At 41.8% G+C, this 24,247-nt stretch overlaps 1 protein-coding gene across 1 annotated transcript; it reads left to right on the forward strand.

The window, feature by feature from the left end:
- Positions 1 to 1,402: 1,402 nt before the first annotated feature.
- Positions 1,403 to 23,275, forward strand: xpo6 (exportin 6). Its single transcript, XM_072693994.1, has 25 exons — positions 1,403 to 1,980; positions 3,528 to 3,618; positions 5,832 to 5,944; positions 6,083 to 6,280; positions 6,602 to 6,761; positions 6,868 to 6,945; positions 7,959 to 8,439; positions 8,590 to 8,716; positions 8,824 to 8,933; positions 10,884 to 10,992; positions 11,138 to 11,230; positions 11,650 to 11,719; positions 12,692 to 12,851; positions 13,990 to 14,082; positions 14,241 to 14,388; positions 15,663 to 15,809; positions 15,909 to 16,080; positions 17,408 to 17,563; positions 17,884 to 17,998; positions 18,898 to 18,976; positions 19,080 to 19,172; positions 19,681 to 19,842; positions 20,498 to 20,596; positions 20,756 to 20,986; positions 22,469 to 23,275. Exons 1-25 carry the CDS (start codon positions 1,978 to 1,980, stop codon positions 22,568 to 22,570), a joined length of 3,390 nt encoding a protein of 1,129 aa, XP_072550095.1. The 5' UTR covers positions 1,403 to 1,977; the 3' UTR covers positions 22,571 to 23,275.
- The last annotated feature ends 972 nt before the right edge of the window (positions 23,276 to 24,247 follow it).

Consider the following 24,247-nt stretch of genomic DNA (forward strand, 5'->3'; position numbering starts at 1 on the left):
GTTGCTGGAAATTTTTTTTTCCTATTATCTTGAGAAAACATTTATGCCATAATAACAATATAAATGACTGGAGATCTTGAGAAAACTCATTGGCATAAATAAAAACAAAGAAAATCAATATACAAACCCACGGCCCTTTGGGGCTTCCTTAGTATTTTAGTCAAACTTGCTGCTACTGTTTTTTATACCGGAAACATAATGTGTAGATCACAGGATAAGCCCAGTATCTGCCGTTCTCTCAGTGTTCTCTCAGTGTTTGTGGGTTCTTTTTGAAGTCTTGGAACGTTCTGGTCACTTCCTGCTTCTCTACATGACCTAGTTAACCTAGCACATATGCTCAGACTCCTCACTACAGTGACATGAATCTGAAGGAGAACCACAAAAATAAACTCATTTATCGTTTGTTCATTTATAGGTGTCGTCTCCATCACTTCCTTTCTATCAGGGACAAGAGCTGTAGATATATTTGGTGAGCCTTTTTTTAAATGCCACAACTGTGCAGAAGGTCTACTGGTCTACTGGTGACATATCGGCTGTAATGCAAAGATGACCGAGCAACATGCTAATTCCAGGTGGGGGTCAACAGCTCCAGTCTTAGGCCCTGATAGTGGGCAGCTTCAGTCCTAGTGCTCATGTCTGTCAGAAATGAGAAATGAAAACATGGGGGTTTCCTAATTTCTGCAGGTCAGTCTGATAATGTGTTGATTGTTCTCAATGTGTCAGACCAATCTCTAGTCTGAATGTCACCCCTCAGGGAGGCTGATCCTTCACATGATCACATGATCCTTCTTCTGTTCTACAGAGACTGCAACACATTTATAAGCAAGATGGAGGCAAAGAGAAAGCACGCAAGCAAACTAGCGTTGCAAGCAGATGTGGTCAACACCATCTTATACAGAAGAGATAGTAAACTCATAGATGCAGCAAATAGCATTATATATAGCATCATTTATGGCAAAAAATATCATAAAATCATGAAATAAAGTGAACTTCTTAGACATGTTCACCTCAAGATTGAAAGATCACTGAAGATTGAAAGTACCAACACTGATAGATCCATTGATAAGCAGGCAGATCTGAGTCAGTGATGACACCATAAAAGTTAAAGAAGTTATTTTTAACAGGTTTATATTTTCTATATAGCTTGTAGACAGATAGAAAGCTAGACAGATACATAGAGAGATGTGTAGGTAGTAAATAAAGTGAGTTGATCAGCGCAGGTCGTCAGGCTAATATGCCAGTAAACCACACACGTGTATAAACATAATGATATGTGAATATACATGGAGGTGCGAGCTGGTCATATTTAGGCCTGTTTTTTTTTTTTTTTTTTTTGCCATAAACTGTAGAACTGCAGCAGTTGGACTGTGCTATAGGCTCATTTTGGTGTGGCAGTGTGTGTGTTGTGGAGTAAGCTGTTGCTCGATTTTGCCACACTTCTTGTTGCGGCCGGTTTCATCCGGCCCAAGATTAAGATTTCACATCCGGCGGGGAGGGGCGCTGGTAAGGGAGAGAGAGGAAGCTGCGAGGCCTGGACGAGAAAAGAGCCAGCGGCTGTGTAAAAACCTTACAGGGGTGGCTGTATCATGCTGCATTGAGCTCAGAAAAAACCTGCCAGAACGCGTCTGTGGCCGTTTCGTTGACCAGGGGCGAGGCGTTTGACCCAGGGACGCCGTTAACGCCTGTTAGCGGCGCGTGACACGAGCTCAGTCCGCCCCCTCTGCACCACCTCACCGGCCTCCACCATAACAAGTGTCGGCGGCGCTTTCCCCAGAAACGAAACGAGGCCCTGAGGGGCTGAGGTGACCGCCATGCCGTGTTTCGTCGCTTTCAGACGGTGAGGGAGAAACAACACCAAAAAAAATCAAACAAACCGGCCGTGGCAGCGATGAGGAGACGGGTAGAGTCTCTGCTCCTCAGACTGTAGCCGCAGACAGACACGCCGCAGCCCGGAGAGAAGACAACAGCACACCGGCCATGGTGAGTCGACTGGATTTAGCTATACACACATGCAGACTACACGCCTTTTTCTTTCGAGTCATGCTGGTTAAAGCGAGCTGACTGCGTTAATAAACCCACTCATCGTGTCCCTTAGCGTCTTAGCTTTGTGTGAGGGCCGGGGCTTCGGGACCGTGTTTGAGAGCGGTCTGTGTTTGTGGCGATACATGGAGTCTTCTCTCGTGATTTCGTGCTAAATCTGCACCGCTTTAAAACTCGGCATTTTGTATTTAACCCCCAATGAGAGCGGAGAGGAGAGGAGAGGAGAGGAGAGACCACGTTAGGCTCCGTCATGTCGGTGTGAAGGCAGAGCAAACTGTTAAACCCCGTTTCTACATCAAGTATCAGATAGTAACGATGCTCTGTCCACCCTGGTCCCACATAACGGTCTAGATTAAGCGAGTTCTCGGTGGTTCCTCTCGCCTCCGCCCCGCTGGAGGTATGTCGAGACGTGTCGAGACTCATACGAAGAATTCAGAGAGCAGAAACACCACACACACTCACACACACACACACTCACACACACATCTCTTCCTCTAATTCTCTTCCTCCTTTTCACTTTCACACACAGACGCACATACGTATGCAAATGGCGTGTGAACTTGGTGTACGAGAGGGGTTAGGAGGAAACTGGCGACCGAGTGTCAGAGCAATGGCCAGCAGTTTTATCACTGACACATTTTGGCATCCCTCTCTCCCTCTCTCTCCCATCTACTCTCATTCTACCTCCTCTCTCTGTCCTTTTTACTGTCTCTATACTCTTTACCTGACTCTCTCTGCATGTCTCTCGCTCATTTTCTGCCCCCCCTGTTCTCTTTCTCTCTCTCTCTCTCTTTCTCTCTCTCGCTCTCTCTCTCTCTCTCTCTCTCTCTCTCTCCCATCTACTCTTTCTACCTCCTCTCTCTGTCCTTTTTACTGTCTCTATACTCTTTACCTGACTCTCTCTGCATGTCTCTCGCTCATTTTCTGCCCCCCCTGTTCTCTTTCTCTCTCTCTCTCTCTCTCTCTCTCTCTCTCTCTCTCTCTCTCTCTCTCTCCCATCTACTCTCATTCTACCTCCTCTCTCTGTCCTTTTTACTGTCTCTATACTCTTTACCTGACTCTCTCTGCATGTCTCTCGCTCATTTTCTGCCCCCCCTGTTCTCTCGCTCTCTCTCTCTCTCTCTCTCTCCCATCTACTCTTTCTACCTCCTCTCTCTGTCCTTTTTACTGTCTCTATACTCTTTACCTGACTCTCTCTGCATGTCTCTCGCTCATTTTCTGCCCCCCCTGTTCTCTTTCTCTATCTTTCTCTCTCTCTCTCTCTCTCTCTCCCTCTCTCTCCCATCTACTCTTTCTACCTCCTCTCTCTGTCCTTTTTACTGTCTCTGTACTCTTTACCTGACTCTCTCTGCATGTCTCTCGCTCATTTTCTGCCCCCCTGTTCTCTTTCTCTCTCTCTCTCTCTCTCTCTCTCTCTCTCTCTCTCTCTCTCTCTCCTCCTTTCTGATTTATTTTCTGCCTCTGCTCTCTCTCCCTTTCATATACAGGCGTCGGAGGAGGCTTCCCTGCGTGCTCTCGAAAGTCTGATGACTGAGTTTTTCCACAGCTGCACGACCAATGACCGCAAGAGAGAGATTGGTGAGTCTAACCATGTCTGACCCCATCCTTTGCCCCTTTGTACAGTTTGGCACTTGTCACCCTCCCACCACCCACCAAGGATTGTGGATTTCTGCTTTTGAGATGAATATGATTTCCTAGTTATTATAAATGAAGGCCCCACTTGGCCTTGGCTGACCATATGTAAACACTGTCAGCCTCTCTCCCTGTCCCTCATTGCTGATTTTGTGTTCAGCTCATTGGAGTGTCTTAGTAGTGCAGGTGTATGTCTGTATGAGCAAAGTAGCAGAGGCAGAGCACAGCTTAATGGATGTGCTGAGAGCAATATGGCCATTTATTGACCTGTAGCAGTGAGGACGTTCCTGCAGGGGTCTTGGGCCGTTCACATTTTTTTTCACATCTAGATAATTTAGACCCCCCCCTTGTTAAAAGGTCGAAGAGCAGTTTAGTCCAAGCATGAATAAGATGCCGCATAGCTCAACATTCACAAACTCTTAGTTGCCAGTAAAGATGCTAGTGTAGGTTTTAATGTGGGTTCTGAAGGGATTTTTAATGTGTGGGGTCATAGATAATGTAACCGCATTTGCACTGCTGCTTAAAAAAACCTGTTTTTACATTGTTGCAAATGTTGCATCGTTTATCCTCTAATTCTTGTTCACACGTTCCTCTTGCCGCAATGACAAGATCACTTCTGTCCGAAAAGGATGACTCTGAACACATGAGTTTCTTTTCATTTGAACCTGCTCTTTCTTGGTGGGCGTATGTTTCAGCTAAAGATCATGAGGACTGGGATGTTGGTCTTTTGGTAATTTTTTGCTGGTTAGTCCCAGTGTTTTATCATGTTTGTTGAACCAGACACACAACTTTGGACCTATGCATTCTACAGTCATCCTGGAATGTGGGAGGGTTGTGTTCTGTTTGGACCTGCAGTAGGACGTTAGTAGAAGAGTGGGCATCAATTGACAAGATCTCAAAAGACTAGAGCAGTCCTACCTGACAGAAGTGACACTGCCATGAAGTCGAGGGGACGCGAAAACAAATGTTAGAAAATATGCAGGTAGCTGATTTGCAATAAACACTAGGGGTGCACAATAACATAACATTTTTGTTTTGAACATGTGCTGTATTTTGGAGTCAAATGTATTTTATACTTTTAACTAGGGGTGGGAATCTCTAGCTACCTTGTAAATCGAATTAGTGGTTCAGTGGCTGTAATGCAATTCTAAAGCAATTATCGATTCATCCTTATGCATCTTTTTTCTCTATACAAGAGTTTTCCTACTGTTTCTTACTGTGTGACTATTTTTTACTTTCAAAGCAAACTAGTTGGAATGATCCATAATGAATTTACTTCCAATATCTATCATTAATAAAATAAATGGAAGCGAATGGAAGGTTTTGCAGTGGGGCTGTGGTAGAAAAGCTTCTTGACAGCGTGCAACTTGAGCGCTTGCTGAGAGGCCAGATTTAGAGTGTGGGCATAGCATTTCAGATTGAGGAATTCACTCAGTTCAGCAGCACCATGTTGGAGCATAATCAGTAGCTAAAACTAAATATTTCTTGATCTGCCGTTCCTCTGCTCCATCCTTCTACAGCTCGGCCATATTTGCACCCGTGTATCTCTTGTTTGGAGTATATGACTAGCTGAGACAAGATTTTGTGGCTGTGGATGTCCACATATCTCATGTTGCAGCTATTTTATCCATTTTCTTTAGTGATTATGTAAAATGTCTTTGAGATGGGGAGCTGCTGTATCTTGGCGTGAATGTGCGTAACATGGCACAAAAGCCCTGGTTCTCAACAGCTGAATATGGACTCGAGACACTTTTTGAGCATACACTAGCTTTCCTCAGATTTCTCATTCATCTGTCTTGTCTTTTACGAGTCTTATGTCCACAGACTGTCAGTATACTGCACTTTGGAGTTCCACCTTTTGCGCTCTGTCAACATTACGTTATCGGTTAACATTTAGAAAATTGATTTGACATTTGTGAATCTATCCCCCGAATTTATCAATGCAAACATGGTTATGCTGGTTATACAGTTGGTGGTATGATGTAGGCCAAACCACATTCAGCTGTTTATTCCATTTACTGCATGTGCATATCATGCGAAAGTCATCACCGAATGACCTGTTTGTGGAGAACTTTTCTTTTTTCAATGATCTGAACTGAAAAACTGTAATATGTGTCTTTTCTCTGCCGTTAATGATTGTGTTGTGCTGTTCTGTGTAGAGGAGCTACTGAATAGTTTTGCTGGGCAGCCTGGTTCCTGGAGGCACTGTCTCTACTTCCTCTCCAATAGCAGAAATGAGTACGTCATGATGTATAGCCTTACAGTGTTTGAGGTAAGAATACATACAACTACACTCTTGTGTGCGCATCATCGAATTGTAGAGATATGTGATTTGTTACCATATAATGAGATTGGATACCCACACTATGTATGCAGTATGTTCTAACCCCCAATATTGGTTCTTTTTTAGAACTTGGTCAACAAAATGTGGGTTGGTGTTGCCAGTGAGGATAAGGCGGAGCTTCGTAGCTGCTTGCCAAAGTTGTTGCTGTCTCAGCACGCTCTGCTGCCCTTCTTCATCAGGAACAAACTTTGTAAAGTCATTGTGGACATCGGACGTCAGGATTGGCCAATGTTCTACCATGACTTCTTTAGCAACACGTTACAGGTACTTGTAACACAATATAAAGCATGGTTTCATCTTCAAGATGCATAAATTGCCCATTATAAAACAAACAAACAAGTACATCTTTAAAAATATTAATAGCCTGGTTGTGAAGGAGCTTTTATCATAGTGGTACCTGACAGTCTATTGAACGTTAAAGTTAACTGTGCTGGTGGACTGTCTAACCATTTTGCCACATTATTTGACAAAGGCACTGGAGTATGGTGCAGAAAATGTTTTTTAAAGACATATATAAAAAATGGATTTTGTAAGATTTATTTATGTTTTTTTTTTTTTGTTTTTGTTTTTTTTTTCTTGTGGTAGTTGGTGCAGTCCCGTTCTCTAGCTCCACTGGGTTTGGTTCTCCTTAAGATGACATCAGAGGAGCTGGTGTGTCCAAGGGAAGATTTAAGCGTTGCTAGGAAAGAAGAGCTGAAAAAACTTCTTCTGGAGCAAATACCTACCGTATTAAACCTACTCACAGGTGAGATGCATGCACACTGTGTTCTGTTCAGCTAATTGTTATTATCTTAATAGATGGTTTAACAGTGTGAGCTGTGGATTGTTGAACACTTTGTTCTGGTTCTCAGGTATTTTGGAAACGGTTTGGGATAAGCACAGTGTCACAGTTACAACTCCTCCTCCGTCACCCACGTCGAGAGAGACGGGTAAATACTCTTTTCTCTTCTGTCTGGTTCTGTATTCGCATTTCCAAGAGTCTCACCGTGTGTATTAGATGTTCAAGTAGTTCTTTCCAAGAGCATATATAAAGGTCCATTTTGCAGCATGCATCTTGAATGATGCTTCAGTGGGATGCAGTGGGTTTAAAGGAATAGTACAGAAGAAAAGTCACCACGAACATGATTTATTGCTTACCCTGGATGTTACCTGGATGCACTTGATCAGCCAAGGCATGATTTGACAGCTAATTAATTTTTTCTTTTCTTCAATTTAGTTTAGTGTTCTTGGCTTAGAAGGTTCTAAGCTAATGTTGCTCAAAAACACTGCATATGGCCTGGCATCTTTCTCATCCCCACAAATTCATGCCCGAAAGGTCTCTGAATTTGACCAAAACACATCCAAGATCTTAATTTGTTTCACGCATGATCATTCAAGTGGTTTAGAACACAGTTTACTAATTGTCATGTTGCAGAATGGTGGCAGACATTTGGGGTAACCAGAACCACTTTTACCTTCGCCTAATTAGTGGCGTCATTTTGTGAAGTGACATTTTTGATGTACTACACCCTCTTTTTAGCCCTGTTTGAAAGTAGAGTGCTACTACAGCGCAAAATGTTACTCAGATTACAGAGCTTGTTTACATAGCTTTTGGTAACATTTAAGCAGGTAAATTATCCATATGGTGTGTCTGTTAGCAATGTTTGCCTAGCTTCTCCTATTCCTGAAGCAAGCTTCAGATCCGAAATGTGTGTTTGCTGATTGACTGCATGTAGGGAGTGTGATGATTCTTGTTAATTAGGCCTGGACGAATAGAATACTTTGGAACAAGGAGATTGTGTCCATAATAATCTAATTGTTTATCCGGTTTCAAAATACTACTTGACAAAAAATTGAGCGTTAGGAAATGCATATAGTTGGTGGTGATGATCCATATGGCGAGAAATGGAAAAAACATATTGTGATCATGAGATGACACTGTTGATGCATCTGGCTCTGATAGGTGTGCTAGTGGGCGATAGCACTCCGGTGGGTCTGGAGTCGGAGAGCGGAACACTGTGCCTGTTGGCCCTGGAATGCCTGGCTCATCTCTTCAGCTGGATCCCCCTGTCCTCCTCCATCACACCAGCTCTGCTGGCTTCCATCTTCCACTTTGCTCGCTTCGGCTGCCAGCTGCCGGTCAAGACCAAGCCTCCACCCACCTCCAATGGGGACTCCTCCCCTGGCAACCTCCTGGCTAATGGGAGCGAGGGGCAGGGAAGGACTGGGCAGATGGTTGGCCATGCTGACCGGGCTCGGCTGGGCGTCATGGCAATGAGCTGCATTAACGAGCTGATGTGTAAAAACTGTGTTCCACTGGACTTTGAGGAGTTTCTGCTTCGCATGTTTCAGCAGACATTTTACCTGCTGCAAAGACTCACAAACTCACACTCTCACACCAACACCCACAGTGTCAAAAACAGACTTCAGGAGTTAGATGAAAGGTAAGATTGCAGGAAAAATGAAAATGCGCCCTTGCATATACAAGCTAATCATAACCAAAGAGCCCGAAGATGCAGAAGTCTTGTAATAATGATGTTCTGCTTTTTTTTACTTGCTTTTTCTTTCGCTTTCACAACTCCCGTCTCTCACAGTTATGTGGAGAAGTTCACAGATTTCCTGCGACTCTTTGTTAGTGTTCATCTAAGGAGGATCGAATCCAACAGTCAGTTTCCTCTAGTGGAGTTTCTGGCTCTGCTGTTTAAGTACACCTTCAACCAGGTAAACACATTATTTGGGATAATCAGCATCCCAAACCTGTAATTTCCTTTCAAACATCACTTTCTGAAATTCGTGTCTAAATGCTATGCTTTGATGCTTATTTATAGCCAACGCATGAGGGCTATCTGGCTTGCTTGGACATCTGGAGTATATTCTTGGACTACCTGACCACCAAAATCAGGAGCCGACTGGCTGACCGAGATAGTGTCTTAAACAGGTGCGTGGGTGTTTGTATGTATAACCCTCAATTTGTTTAATAGGCAGTGCTCAGCTTATAGTGTACAACCATGTGTAGAGTGGGAAATGATGGACAGTTGTAAATATCTCAGTCCAAAATGGTATTGACCATATTTTTCTTTTCTTACACTATCCTAATCTGGTCTGCTGTTGAGAATCAATTGAACTGTGTTTGTTTTATGACTGTGGAACATTTTGTAGTTTTAGACTTTTCTAGATATTTAGCTTATTAACCTTCTGTCAAAAACTTTGAAATTGTCAGTTGAGTTTACCCTAAAGCAGTGATTATCAATTTCAAATATTCTTACTAAATATTTATACCCGTTTGTATATGGGTTACAAGGCCCAAAGATATATCAATAGTGTTTAGGTTATTTCCTTTATACTCTACAAGGGTGTATTGGCAAGAACCTGACAATACAATATGTATCACATTTACATTTAAGGCATGCTTTTATCCAGAACGACTTACAGAAGTGCTTTGCTATTCATTTAAGGGTAACCTCAGCTAGTTTAAATAGGCAAATAAAATCAAAGATACCTTTAAGTTTAGACATTACTAAACACAAGTTAATAAGTTGACCCCTCTACTATTCGCCCAAGTACTCTCGAAAGAGGTGGGTCTTCGGTCTGCGTTTGAAGACAGCGAGCGACTCTGCCGTTCGGACGCCCAGGGGAAGTTCGTTCCATCACTTTGGGGCCAGGACAGAAAAAAGCCTGGACGCTTGTCTTCCGTGGCTCAAAGGGCTCTTGGTGCGGATCGGCTTTTGTCCATCGCCATCAAGTACGGAGGGGCTGCTCCATTCTGGGCTTTGTAGGCCAGCGTCTAGGGTTTTGAATCTGATGCGAGCAGCAGCTACAGGAAGCCAGTGAAGAGAACGCAGCAGTGGAGTGACATGGCTGAATTTAGAAACACTGAAGATGACCCATGCCGCTGCATTCTGGGTAAGTTGCAGGGGCCTGATTGTGCACAGACGGCGACCAGCCAGAAGAGTTTCAATAGTCAAGTCTGGAAGTATCGAGAGACTGAACGAGCACCTGGTTGGCCTCTCTAGAGAGGAAGGGTCGAATTCTCCGGATGTTGTACAGGAGAAATCTGCACGACCGAGTTACCTTTGCAACATGACTCGCAAACAATAACTGCTCATCCCTGACTACACCAAGGCTTCGAGCTTCTGTAGATGGAGTGACCAGTGAGTTCTCAAAGGAGATGGCAAGATCGTTTTGAAGTCCAGCAGTTCCCGGGATGTACAGCAGCTCTGTCTTGCTGGGGTTAAGTTTGAGGCAGTGAGCCACCATCCAAGAAGAGACATCAGTGAGGCATGCTGATATCACAATACAGGGGTTACGGTTTAATATACTGTGATACTATTAGCAAGACTAAAAATAAATTGATGTATATTTACATAATTTAATTTTCAAATTTTCCCCAATGGGAAACTGTCATAGTATAAACAGTTCAATCATATGTATAAAATCTGAGTAAAAGAGTTGTTTACTTTTTGTCCAGTCCAGAACAGTGGCATCTAAACACTGCCACCAGTCTGTGCATGTAAACTACTACTGATGACCATCAACACAGAATTGACACAGTAACACATGTTTTCTAACACTCCTAGCTACTTGACAATTTGCTGCCATGGTGGTAGCAACTTTACAGTGCATTTTCAACCAACAGCGCTGCATGTTTTCAGATTGACAAGCTATTTGTGGCTCAGTTGGGAACGTTGTGGACAAGTGCTGTAATCTGTCCTGTAACCTGCGAATGTGGCGCTGGTTGAGCCGCGCTAAAAAAAATGTTTTATTAAATCCTGCTCCTTTAGGAAAACCAGGACAAATTTGTGACATTGTTTCAGCTGTTGATTCTGCATTGATGCTTGTGTGATTACGTGACCAGGAACATTGATTATTTAATTGTGGTTGTTCACAGGTATAAGGATGCTTTAGTGCTTCTACTGAGAGAGGTTTTGAACCGAATTCAGTTCAGATTGAACCAGAGTCAGCTGGAGGAGCTGGACGACGAGACCCTTGACGATGACGTAAGATACATGCGTGCTGTGTGATAGCCTGTATTCATGTTTCAGTGTCATTGTAATGCCCTCATGTTTATGCCTGCGTCTGAGGACTGCAGTCGGTGGGCAGTATTTTTGGACTGAACTTTCTCTTGCTCTCTGGTTGCTATAGCAACAGACAGAGTGGCAGCGGTACTTGCGTCAGAGTTTGGAGGTGGTTGCCAGGGTGATGGAGCTGCTCCCATCTCAGACCTTTTCCATTCTGGTAAGTGTGTGTGTGTGTGGAGCCACACATTTATGATGTCTTATTAGGTATTTAAAAAGCCTAGTTAAAATACAGTAAGTCACACTGATGCAGGTTATTGCTGCCCGTGTGACCTAATACGTGTTCCGTGTGCCGCTACTGCTAAAACACAGTTGTTCGTCTACGTCCTTTACATGTATATTGTCGCTGTCCAATAAAAACATGAATCTCTAAAATTACAACTTTTACAGGAGAAGAACAAAATCCTTTATAACTTTCAGTTGAAAAATAATTTTTGGAGCATTTATATAGGATCACTCATCTAGCATTATTCACAGCATGTACATGGCAGCTTCAGGTTTTACAAAATGGAGAAAACTAAAAATGGAAATAATATTCGCCACTAAATATTCAATACAGGCATATGCGTTTTGTTTCAGTTCCCTGTGCTTCAGGAGGACTTGGACATTTACCTTGGACTCCAGCAGTTCATTGTTACCACAAGAACAAGTGAGTCCTGTTCATCTCTTAAGTAACACTTTGGACTGGGCAATGTTTGACTACACACACAGTGTTTTTAAGGGCAATGGATTAAAAAATATATATTTTATCAGAATTAAAAATGGGCAAGGTCATGTCATTATCATTTGGTTTTGATTTATTTCCTATTAATCACCCAGCTGTAATCTAGGCCTTTCAGAGATTAATTGCATTGAGTATTTTAGCTGTGATTTTAGAACTGACATGTCTGCTTAGACCGCACAGTCCCCATTTTGCTTGTTAAGCGAAAATGTAGTATCAGTAGCCTGTAGTTCTGCAGTGCATTTAGCTTGCTCCCTTATTTTCTGAATTTGCAGTTTGTCAGTTAAGCAAAACTGTGACTGTTCACATACACATATGACTAACTAGCCACTTGCTAAACCTTTCGTTGCTTAGCAGACCATTCTTTGTGGTCCACAGCGTAACTCTTGATGTGGTTAAAGAACCGTTGCTTCACATCCTGCTAAAAGTATACTGATTTAAGCTTACAATTACTTGGCAATCTATTAAATGACTTTTGGTACACCAAGTAAAGCTGTTGGAACATGCGTATTTTAAGCAGGGGTGGTTATAGCACTATGCAAAAGTAGGCAGTTGCTGCTTCTTATTTTCAGTTTTGTCAGTATGGCTCCTTATTACAGTCATGGTAATTAATTGCGTTTCATGTTCTGTGATGACACCACTGTGTACACCGAGCAGAGAACACAAGATACTTAAAGCAATAAACTGGAAAGGAAATTTCTGTGAGCACAAATCAGAGGAGACCTATTGTGCATTGGTGGTTCTCTTTGTGTAATCATTGTTTGGAGATTTGTCAGCTTCTGTATGTGTAATCTGTTACATAATGTTAATGTAGTGAGATTTGGTCATTTGTATTTGCCCCTCTATGTATGTTATTCTTGTGTGCTTCTCTTTTTAACTGTATATGGTTTTTATGTGTAGATCGCAGGTTGAACATTACTGCGGAGGCTGACTGCAGGAAGCTGCACTGCGCGCTGAGAGATCTCAGCTCTCTGCTGCAGGCTGTGGGACGTCTAGCTGAGTTTTTCACTGGAGACGTTTTCACTGCTCGCTTTAACGATGCCCTGGCTATTGTGCAGAGGTCAGTTACTATTTTTCATATCAGCAACGATGTTCTTCAATAAGGCACAAAGTAATGAAGGCAATAAAAGCAGTGCACTGAACTGGACAAAGTAAATAATGTGATATTAATCAGTATGTTTTGCACCCCTGCTCCCTGGTAATTAGTATTCTGTACATTTCTTAACTGTAACGGTATAATTTAATTCTAGTATTTTATCCTTCTGAACTCCTATAAATGTATAATCTAGGGCACTAACTCAAACATCTTACACTTTATCCTCGACCTTGCCTAATCCCTATAAATAATCTCTTTTATTTATAATCCTGGGACTGTATACTCTTTCTTAGCAATCAGAAATCTTGGTTTTGAAAGACTGATTCAGTGCAGGCTGAAGTTCTGCTGCAGACCTGAATCTTGTTCTGAGAGTCCTTACTTTGGCATGAAGCATGGTTTTGTTCATGTTCAGACTGAGGCTCTGCTGGTTAAAATGTAATGAAAAGAAAACCCGTAGGCACAGTGGCTTTTGAAATATTCTCTTAATTCTGGAGTCTCTCGCAAAGCAAGTCTGTTGCTAGCTAACTTAGTTGGCGTAGTTTGATCTTACCCTGGGTTTTCTGCTCTAGGGCAGGTTAGGTGCAGAATTTCAGTGAACAGCTCTTGAAGCAATCAGAGCTGTATGTGTGGGTTTTTTAATGAGGATGCGGCATCCTCTATCCTTTTTTAGGGCACTTTTTAATTTGTTAATTTAGGACCAGTCCTGTGACACGCATATTGATTTTTGAAAGAAACCGGGAGAAAAATAATCATGTTGGTCTAATACACTACATGCATTCAACAAATACATTTGAATCAAACAAGCAATAATATAGAATTAGCGGTAAGGGTGTGGCTCTTATATTTCTAAATATTTTCCTTTCTAGCTATGTAAGTAGTGTACTTTTTGTCTTACTGTTGTACTTGGTTATTGATCCAAAATCATGCTTTTATGTGTGCACACAAGGAAGGATTAATCATAGCTTGTTAGTTTTTTTTTTTTGTTTTGTTTTTTTAGACAGGTCTATGTTCCAGCTGTTTAAATACATAAAAAAATAATTTGTTTCTCATTTCATCCTGGTTATTGATCTATTTTGCATGTTTGTGTGTTCTTCCCTGGTAGGCTAGTGGAGGTCACTTGTTATGGCTCTCAGATCAGTTTGTATGATGTGGAAATGGCTGTGCCTTCAGTTCTTAAACCAGACCTTATAGACGTGTAAGTATACATACCTACGCAAACATGTTTAGCTAGTAGTAGCAGTATTCAGTTCCAATATACATATAGATGGAGATGTTTGAACTTGCGGTTGTTTTGACAACTGATGGAAATGAGAATTATTTTATTTATTTATTTATTTTTATTATTATTTAAAGACATGCCCAGTCACTGGCTGCTCTGCAGGCGTATTCTCATTGGCTGGCTCAGTTCTGCAGCGAGGTACAGCGACAGCAGGATCAAACACAGTTTGTTGACCTCATCACCTCCGGCATGGCTGCCACTACGCCCCTTATTAATGCCAAGGTAACAACATCATTTAAGATTACTTTTTTATTATTATTATTATTATTATTATTATTATTATTTATTTTTTTTATTTTTTTTGAGTCTGCTTGAAAGAACCATTAGGAGAAGCGTAAATTGTGGTCATATAGGAATGCACATGTTCAGCGACAATACTCCAATACAAAAACCATTTGATATGAACGGGCCAAAGTGTGCCAAGAATCCGTTCTCTACACCATAACACCTGCCTGGACAGTCTTTACACAAGGCAGGTTGGGTCCCTGGATTCATGTTGGCGCCATATTGTGACTGACCATCTCTGTGCCTCAGCAGACATTGAGATTTATCAGACCAGGACACCCTTTTCTAGTTTTGAACTGTCCTATATTGGTGAGCCTTAATACAGCCTTAGCTTTATGAGCGAATGACCGAATTAGAACTGGTAGTCGTTTTATGCTGTTGTAGCTCACCCAGAGGTTATGAGTAGTTGGCTTTGCCTTTCTGTCAGCTCAACCTGGTCTAGCAATTCTCTTTTCACCTTTCTCATCATCTTTCCGTCTGCAGGACGTCCATTCGTTGGATGGACTGTTGTGCTAAAATCCCTAGACATCATCAGTTTAAGAATTGCTCAAACTAGCATACCTGCCACTAGTAATCATGTCACACTCTGCGTGCTCAAACCCCCCCCCCCCGTTGATGGGAACGTTACCTGAAGCTGTTGGCTTGCATGCCTTTATGCATTACACTACTGTCGCATGATTGGCTGATTAGACAATTGCATGAATGAGTGGATGTACTGGTCTTCCAAATGAGGTAAAGGTAAAGGTGCACGTGTTTGTCACTGTACAGCCAAATGTGTCCTCTGCGTTTAACCCATCTGGTAGTGAACACACACTCACACGCACACATGTGTTAGGGGCAGTGAGTACACACACACCCAGAGCGGTGGGCAGCCAAATCCAGCGCCCGGGGAGCAGAGAGGGTAAAGGGCCTTGCCACTGTTGTATAGTGTGAGTTGATGTATTTATCTTCCCGTCTATCTACCCCGTGTTAATGTCTTTCAAACACAGAGGCACCAAAACTGAGTGTTTTGTTTGGTTTCATTCAAAGTGTGATCCAGACTCAATCACTCCTTAGTACTGTGGGTAGGACTTTTGAGCTTCGAAAGCTTCCAGTTTCAGTCTTGATACCTTAGACAGGGTATCCGAAAGGTTTTTTGTGGGGGGTTAATTCCTGTTTAACCACTTATTCTGCCCTTTGCAGTGAATTGCGCTTGTGCTTCTCACTTATAGGTTCCAGAGAAATTACTTTTGTCTGCGTGCCATCTCCTGGTCTCCATGGCAACAACAGTACGACCTGTGTTCCTGGTGTCGTTGTCAGCAGTCCAAAACGTCTTCAATTTGATCACAGAAAACCACAATCACAGGCTCCCTCAAGAGGTGTGTGCGCACATGCGCTAAAGTGTTATTAGGTTTCGCTAGCTCTTGTGTCCAGTGTGGGTCGTATTGTTTGTTTTGACATGTATGTGTGTTTTACAGGCTCATGTGCTGGTGTGCAGGGCGCTGTCCAACATGCTGCTGTTGCCGTGGCCCAGCTTGCCTGAGGCAGAGCAACAGTGGCCAAGCCGATCAAACAATCACACGCGCCTCATCAGCACCCTCACGCATCAGTATCGTCTATTACCTCGCCCACCAGATCACCACCCCACCAGTGAGTGCAGCTAATCTGCATATAATGCCTTTATGTATTTCAGACAAAGCAAAGATAAAGCAGATTTTGGATAAAGCAGATGTATTTTTTTTTTTTTTTTTTTTTTTTTGCTCCTGGTCTCCCCCTAGAGTTGGAAAGCGTACTTCACACTTTGAGCCACCCCTATAGGATCAGATTAACACGTGCGTTTCTGGAGAAGTGAAACAGTCATGTGGACTGAGGCGGTAATATTATAGGGTTGTACACAAATATGAAATTATACAGCATTGTCCTGAGCTTTGCCTACATAAGATACAGTTAGTAGCTTGCCCATGTCCTGGAGAAGCAATGGCAGTGACTGTTGTCTTTATTGCAAGTCAGTGTAAAAAGAGAAAACAGTGCTATATAATATTGCTTTAACCCAAACACTTTCTCTTTCTCATGTGGCCGTTTTGGTGGCCGGGAGATTCAAAGCATTTTGTGTTTTGTACAGTTTAATGTAAGCAGAATGTGTCGGAATAACAACAAAAATGCTGTAAACTTTTGAAACAAATCAAGCAGGTTGTACAAGTCTTTGGCAAATGTGGAAAACCTCCAAACACCGTCAAAGGCAAAGATAGTGCTGCCTAATAGAGCCGCTGACAGCTGTATTGAGAGTTCAGTACACTTAGGAAAAATAAGATGCTTAAGTTAAACATGGCCTTAACGGTCAAAATCACTGTTTCTCTGATGTCACAAGAACCAACTTATGCTCTGCCTATTCATATTGTAGTTCCCAGGAGTGTTTTAGCTCTGAGTACTCTGAATCGGAACAGAGCTCCTCTTGTATCCATCTTAAAGGCACAGTATAAATCAGTCAGTTTTAAATCTAAGGGATCAAGAGAAAGTGTTTTGTAAAAGTATGTGTGTGTATGTGTGTGTATGTATGTGTGTGTATGTGTGTGTATGTATGTGTGTGTATGTGTGTGTATGTATGTGTATGTGTGTGTATGTGTGTGTATGTGTGTGTGTGTGTGTGTGTGTGTGTGAGAGAAGCATGTCATTTTAAAACTATTTTTTAAAGATTGCGCTGTAATTTGAGCACTAGAGGGCAGCACAGGGTTTCGGATTTAAAGTGTTATAGTAAAACTTGACCAGTTGTGCAGCTGGCTCTGTGTTGCACTTTTATTGCGGTAATTAATTATTTTTCATGCAGCCAAAGCATGGTCAGTTAAAGGTGGCCAGAAATGCCCCCGGCTATTTTACATTTGTGTTCAGTGGTTACTCTGCAACCCCTTTATCACCTTCGCTGGCTCCCTTTTTTTCCCCTCCCCCTTTCTCACTTTGTCTGGCTATTTTCTTTTCTCAGGTAAAGTGGTGCTGCAGCAGACCTTATGTGTACTGAAGGATATAGTGGACAGCATATCAGGAGAAGCCACCAAATCTCGTCAGATCTGTTACCAGAGCTTGCAAGAGTCAGTTCAGGTCACACTGGCCCTGTTTCCTCTGTACATCCAGCAGCCTGGTAAGCACCGCAGCAAGCCACTGTCAGGCAGTAGTGTCTTTGGTTAGTGCTGGCTGTATTCCTAAGTACTCTTCTTTCACTGTGGCTGTACCTCTAATGCTGTTCCTTAGTCTTCTAACTAATTCATTGTAACATCTAGTACTGTGATTGTATTTACCTCCACTGCTGGTGTCCTTATTCACATTGCTAGTGCGACTGCTAACTTTGTCTCCAAGGTCAGGGCATTGTAAATTTGTTGCCATGTTCATCTGCTCATACTGTTACTACTACTGTTTTATTTTCTCTCTCTCTTTCGTGCTGTGTGTCTTTCTCTCTCTTAGATGTGACAGATGAGATGCTGAGTTTCTTCCTCACACTGTTCCAGGCTCTGCGGGTGCAGATGGGAGTAGCCTTCACTGAGCAAATCATTCAGACCTTCCTCAGCATGTTCACCAGGTAAGTTTGCCAGGCCCACCTACAAAAGAACGCTGACACTGAGATGAAGCACGCATTACTGCCGCTCTGTGCACTCAGTGTGTATTGATTGCTGAAATTCAGTGTTTAAGAATGAGCTTCCTTAATTACTTGGCTTTTAAAAACATTTGCTGAATTATCATGATTATCTCCAAATTAATTTAAGAACCACATGTGAGCATTACAGAACTGTTCCTAATAGCTTACACATTCCATGATGATATACTTGCAGTGTAATTACAAACTAGTCTGGCTTCTAATGTACACCTCGTTTAAAGAGCACCAGTTTTGTAGTATTTAGATTTGTCAACCTAAACGAATGTGGTTGCAAGTTGTCTGTGCAAGATACAAATCAGTAATACTACTAGTTTGTTGACGCATCTCAGGGCATCCATGTTAGCATGCCAAGCTGCTTCTGGTATGTAGTGGAAGAAAGGGAGTGTCAAATCAGTTGTCTGACACAAATGAACATTATGGTGCTTTGTAAAACAGTATATGTGTATTGTATAACATAAAACAAATTGGAACAAGCCTGTCCGTTTTACTTATTTGGCGAGCAGATCACGTGGTTGAGGTTGTTTTTTTGTTTGTTTTTTTTTTTTTACTTTCATTTGCACGTATCCCAGCATTCTTTGCCACTTCCTTGCTAGTTACTGTGATTGTCTGAGAATTACTTACAAAATACTTACAAAACTTTGCTATAAAAGGCAACACTCTGGCTAACTTGATCAATGACTGCATGAGAGTTCTGAATAGGTTTACAACAGAGGACATAACATAGCTGTAACCAGCATCACGAGGCACAGCTCTCTTGGGGCAGTTAGTGAAGGTCACACGGAGCTTTGTGTTTCTCATTGGCCTTGTTATGTCATGTGTCTCAGGGAACAGCTGGCAGTCAGCATCTTACAAGAGGGCAGTTCTGGTTCAAAAGTCGTGGAGAAATTTCTCAAGATTCTACAGGTAACCGAATACAAAAACCCCTACAGACTGTTTTGGCTTGTTCTGTTTTTTTTCCACACCTACTTTATTTGTTTATTTTATAACTCGTGTGTTTGGTTTACAGGTGGTGGTTCAGGAGCCTGGTCAAACCTTTAAGCCCATGTTACCCAGCATCCTCAGTCTTTGCATGGAACAGGTGTACCCTATAGTGGCAGAGGTAGGAGCCTGTCAAGAGATATATATATATATATACTTGTATTTAGGGATGTTCCCATCCGATGAAGTGACTCCAGATCTGCTTTTAAAGCTTGATCTACCAAGATCCTTGGTTGTTGCGGAGCACCCGCTGGCATCCTCTAGGTGGATTTATTATAAATTAGCTTTATTTGGACAAATAAGTGCAGAAATATTACGAGATGTCCTCTTGCTCAAACTTTCTCTTCCACCTTAAATGATGCAGCGGATACGTTCTGCTGTTGAAATGTACACAATGTAACTGAGGCACTAGGTGAGGTGGAATGGGGAAAGCTAACTTTACCTTTTTGTTTTGTTTAACCATTTGATCTCCTACTAGGAGAAAGATAATTTATGTAATAAATCATCTGCCAATGTGCTTTTAACATGGGTTTTCTCAGAACATTGAACAACTACATTTATTTTAGAAAAATAATTGTTTGCTAGCATTTAGCATTCAGTCTTAGGCTGTCATGTTTCTGTTATTGCAGCGCTCCTGTCCAGACGTTAAAGCAGAGATGTTTGAACTGCTCTTCCAAATCCTTCATCAGAATTGGAGGTTCTTCTTTAAAACCTCAGTACTAAGCAGTGTTCAAAGAACAGGCGCAGAAGAGCACATGGAGAACCAGGCACAGTTTATTGCAGCCATGCAGGTAAAAACTGAGACATGAGCTTTACTGGAACTTGTACCAGAACTTGCTAGCTGAACTTTACTGCTGTACAATATGTTAGTGTAGCGTGTTGGTCATATCTTGAATTAAAATACCATACAGACTTGATAGCGTTGATGGTATTATTCATTTGTTCCATTTTAAAATACAATTCTGATTTCACTCCTCTACCACATTTAGTAGAAGAATGGGTTGGTTAGTGAATTCTTATGATCAGTACTTTTTAATGTGCCAGACAGTTTACCAACAAAAAATCAAAATTGCCAATTTGTGGTAAAAATTAGGAAGCAGCTAACTTTGGATAATGACCTGTAATCATGCTGTAGGTGTTGCATCAGCATTTAATTGCAGTACAAATAAGCTCACCTGGCTCACATTATTGAAGTTGTAACATTGCAACCCAGTTGCACCCTATTAGAACAATAAATAGCCAACAGTGTTCAGAGCAAAGGTATGCCAATTTCAGATATATTTCATTAATATTACATTTCACAGAAATGTTTTTTTTTTTTGTGAAACACTTGCTATGTGCTTGGATAAAATGGACAATATCTTCTTGGGTAGTGTACTATTGGATATCTGTCTTTATGCAGTGTTTGTGCTTGTGTGATTAACTGTGTATGGTTCTGATTGACAGGCATTTGGGCAGTCCTTCTTACAGCCAGATATTCACATCTTCAAGCAGAACCTGAGCTACCTAGAGATACTCAATAGCAAACACAAACTGTACCACAGGGTGAGACGCTCATTTAACACTATCCAGCAAGTGTCTGATGCCTCAAAATCTGAACCTCTTCAGAATATTCTTTATCTTTCTTAAGCTTAATCCTTCAGCTGGTCTGTGGTGTTTTCACTTCGCTTACCTTGACATGTGTGTGTTTGTTTGTGTTTCCAGAAACTGTTCCGGAGCTCCATGCTTTTCCACTTTATTAACGTGCTGCTGCAAGTTCTCCTGCACAAGAGCCATGACCTCCTTCAGGATGACATCACCGTGGCCCTCTACAACATGGCCGCTGTAGATTTCCAAGCTTTCTATTCCTCCTTCCTACCGGAGTTCCTCAATGGCTGCCAAGGCCTCGACCCACACCAACGCACAACTCTCGCCCGCAACTTCACACCAGAGAGGGTCAGTGTTTTCACTCGCACGCACTGATGTTACGATATTTAAGAGAACGTAGGAGTATCAGTTAAAGACCTTTCCAGTTGTGCAAAAAAACCTTCTCATTCTTAATGTGATGTATTTTTAATATTTGATCATACTTTTAACCAGAATGTGTACAATAAATCTAGAGATGCACCATTATGAGAATTGTGGGTAGATGCCAGTTCCTGACATTTTTCATGTGCATGTCTGCTGATTCATAAATATTTATAAAGTGAAGAAATTGGGAGAACATCCAGCTGAATCAGCACTGCTATCCTCCTTATTTCACATTAAACAAGGGGGGTGTTATATGGGGTGTTATAACTTAGATGTTGTAAAGGATGTAAACAATAACTGGAAGAAGGGGGGGAATTTTGCTTGAACAACAGAGTTATGAACACAAAACAAACCGTTAGGAGTGTTGTGAGGCACCAAAAAAGAGGATCTGCATTTGTGGTTGAAAGCACTAAATTTAAAATTGCCAATCCAAATGTCTATGCTACTCTTATCATTTTGTTGTGTGGGAAGCCACCAGAACATCTTGCCCCAGAGAAATGGCTCGTTTATGGAGCTCTGGTAAAGCATGCATGTTGGGTACTTTTGAGGCTCTCAGCAAGCTAGCTGAGGTCGAGATTGATGTCTTACTTGATGGCCTCACAAGGACCCCATGCATCCATCTTCACTGAAGCTTCATTACAGAGTTTCTCCTCCACAAAATGTTAGGAGCAGACATGTGGATGTTTTAAATGCAACTCCTTTAATCATAGACACAGGTCCTCTTTTTTGGGATATGGTGCCTCACAGTGTTGACCTGGTCAGCAATGTTCTAAATAATGCAAAATAACCCTTTGAAATGTTGAGTTAGCACAGCTAGCTACTTTCTGATCAGTGTACACAGCAGTAGCCAACTTCAGACTGCATTCACTTTCAATGTGATACGACCACAATCCATACAAAATGAGCAGAAATTACACAAAGGCAGAGGAAACTAACTTGAAAGTGGGCGTGGACGGGGCAAATTATTTAACCATTCTGTGCCTCCAGATAATAAGTAACATTTAATGTCTTCAAATTGGAATTGTCTGCTGGTGCAGGTATTGATATTGTGCTTCACTGATTGAAGTTAGAGTAAGCATGCACATTTTAAAATAATTTTCATGTATCCACATACTCAACTAACTTTAGTTAGTAATATTAGTATTAGATGGGGAAGAAAGAAAAAAGTACTTTGGCCAAAATAAATGTAGGAATGGAGGCTCAGTTTTTAAGGTCATAGCACTGGTGTTGGGAGGTTTTACAGAGCATGCAAAACTTGTTTGTTTAATATTTTTCTTAATTACTTATTATTATTATTATTATTAATTATTATTTATTATTAAGTACCTATTATTAGAGCAGAATTTTGAGCACCAGTCCAAGAACAACTTTAGCTTGTTACATCACTTCCTTTCTCTCTCTTTCTAGGACCTGCCATCATTTTCTCAGGGAGTGTACAGACTGGTGAATGACCTGCGTTTCTATAGACTGTGCAATGGAAGCTTGCCACCGGGGACCCTGAAACTATAGCAACACGCTCTACTCACCGCACAGCCAAACACGGCCTGTCCGTGCAAGGATGCCGATCACTTGCACTGTAGTGATCAAGCCACACCCTTTGCCAGGGCCCAGCCTATGATCTCTCTGTAGGGGCGTGTCATAAGAGCCACACCCCCATTTTCTGCGGGGTTTGTTAGTCAGCTTATGTTTTATTTCAGCGAAATTTCACACGTTGCCAATGATCATGAGGCCAAAGTGTACGTTCCACTGCTGCAACAGGGACTGTTGATAAAAGCGACTGAAAGCACCCTGATGGAGTTTGAGAATGATCAGCTTCCCTGCTGCGCTTCTACAGAAGCCCTCCTGTGGGGTGAACTTGGAGCAGTGTCTTGAATCTGTTTTTTTTTTTTTTGGTTTTTTTTTAAGGAATGGTGCTGGTGAAAGCACTTGGATGCGGTTTGTCATGAGTTTTAAGAGGCTTAAAACGGTTTGATATGGACTGTTGACTGGGTTGATGGTGAGTGAAATGGAGTGAGAACGGTTTTAAAGTGGACTGCTGCGATTCAGAGCGCCCAATTAGTGGTGGGTTTTTTTGTTTTTTTTTTCCTCTCTCAAATGTCTTGATTTTAGCGCCTTCTCTTCATCTCCGTGGAGACGGACTCTCACTCCTCCTTTCATATCATTCCATCCTGATCCAGGAGACACAAACCTTCAATAAAATTTTGTAATGAAGCATCAGTGTGTTTTGCTGCTTTGTGATTTGATTGCTCCTTCAAGTCAAAGGGGCCTGTCTTTCACCCTGCGCACGGCATGTTGCTCATTGCTTTCTTACACCCTGTCAAAACAGTCTACTTTTATACTTTTCATCTGCATCGCTTCAATAGCAACAGTGCTTGTGAATATATCTACGCTGATGGGCGTAGTGGTCTCAGAATGAGGTGTGTTCAGGTAAATTTCTGTTATTGCTATCTTGGCAACAGAAAACACGGAGCCCCACTGACTGAAAACAACCTAGGCAGATGTCAACAGTAGACGTTTATTGCTATATTGGCAGTGAATTGCGTGCCCGACATCCCGCTTGTTCCACACACATGGACGAGCAGCAGTGCACAAACCCATAGCGTGCCCATAACTATGCAAACTTTTACATCAACAATAAACAGACTACAAAATAAAACATTCTAGAGACGAGGCCTCCACTGCTTCAGCACCTCTTTCTAGACTGTTGAAAAAGCAATCCACCAAAGTCAGACCACACCTGGCTCACTCATAATTAATATAGGGACTTAGTACATGCCTTTTGCTTACTTTTCGTTATTGTTACGCCAGCAAAGACACCCTGACACACACTAAATCAAGCTGCGCTGCGCTATGTTGATTGCTAAAATAGGGACCATAGATTTTCTTATACTGATTAGGGGGTTTCAGTTATTATAGGGGAAATAAAATGACATTTAGATAAATTACATTTTCCTAGTGCTTAAAATTCTTAATTCAAAGGACTGGACCGGCAGGGCTGCTTGTTTCATTTTTGCCCTATGTGAAACATCTTTGTCTTCCACATTAACAGATGGTATGAGATGACCTCAGAATTTCAGCTTTTGTGTCCTGATGTTTACATTTAGATATGCTAAACAACTTAGAATATGGTGCCTTGATGGCAGACTGTGAGAAGAAATATTGGACAGAATGGTCTTAAAGCAAAAT

This window comes from Salminus brasiliensis, chromosome 12, assembly GCF_030463535.1.
Source record: "Salminus brasiliensis chromosome 12, fSalBra1.hap2, whole genome shotgun sequence".
Classification (NCBI taxonomy): Eukaryota; Metazoa; Chordata; class Actinopteri; order Characiformes; family Bryconidae; genus Salminus; species Salminus brasiliensis.

What these genes read in the sequence shown, in the direction of transcription:
- xpo6 (XM_072693994.1), top strand. An exon ending in ATAGCCTTACAGTGTTTGAG is followed by an intron (nt 5,945 to 6,082) that starts GTAAGAATACAT and finishes GTTCTTTTTTAG; the next exon opens with AACTTGGTCAACAAAATGTG. An exon ending in AATTTCTCAAGATTCTACAG is followed by an intron (nt 18,977 to 19,079) that starts GTAACCGAATAC and finishes TTTGGTTTACAG; the next exon opens with GTGGTGGTTCAGGAGCCTGG.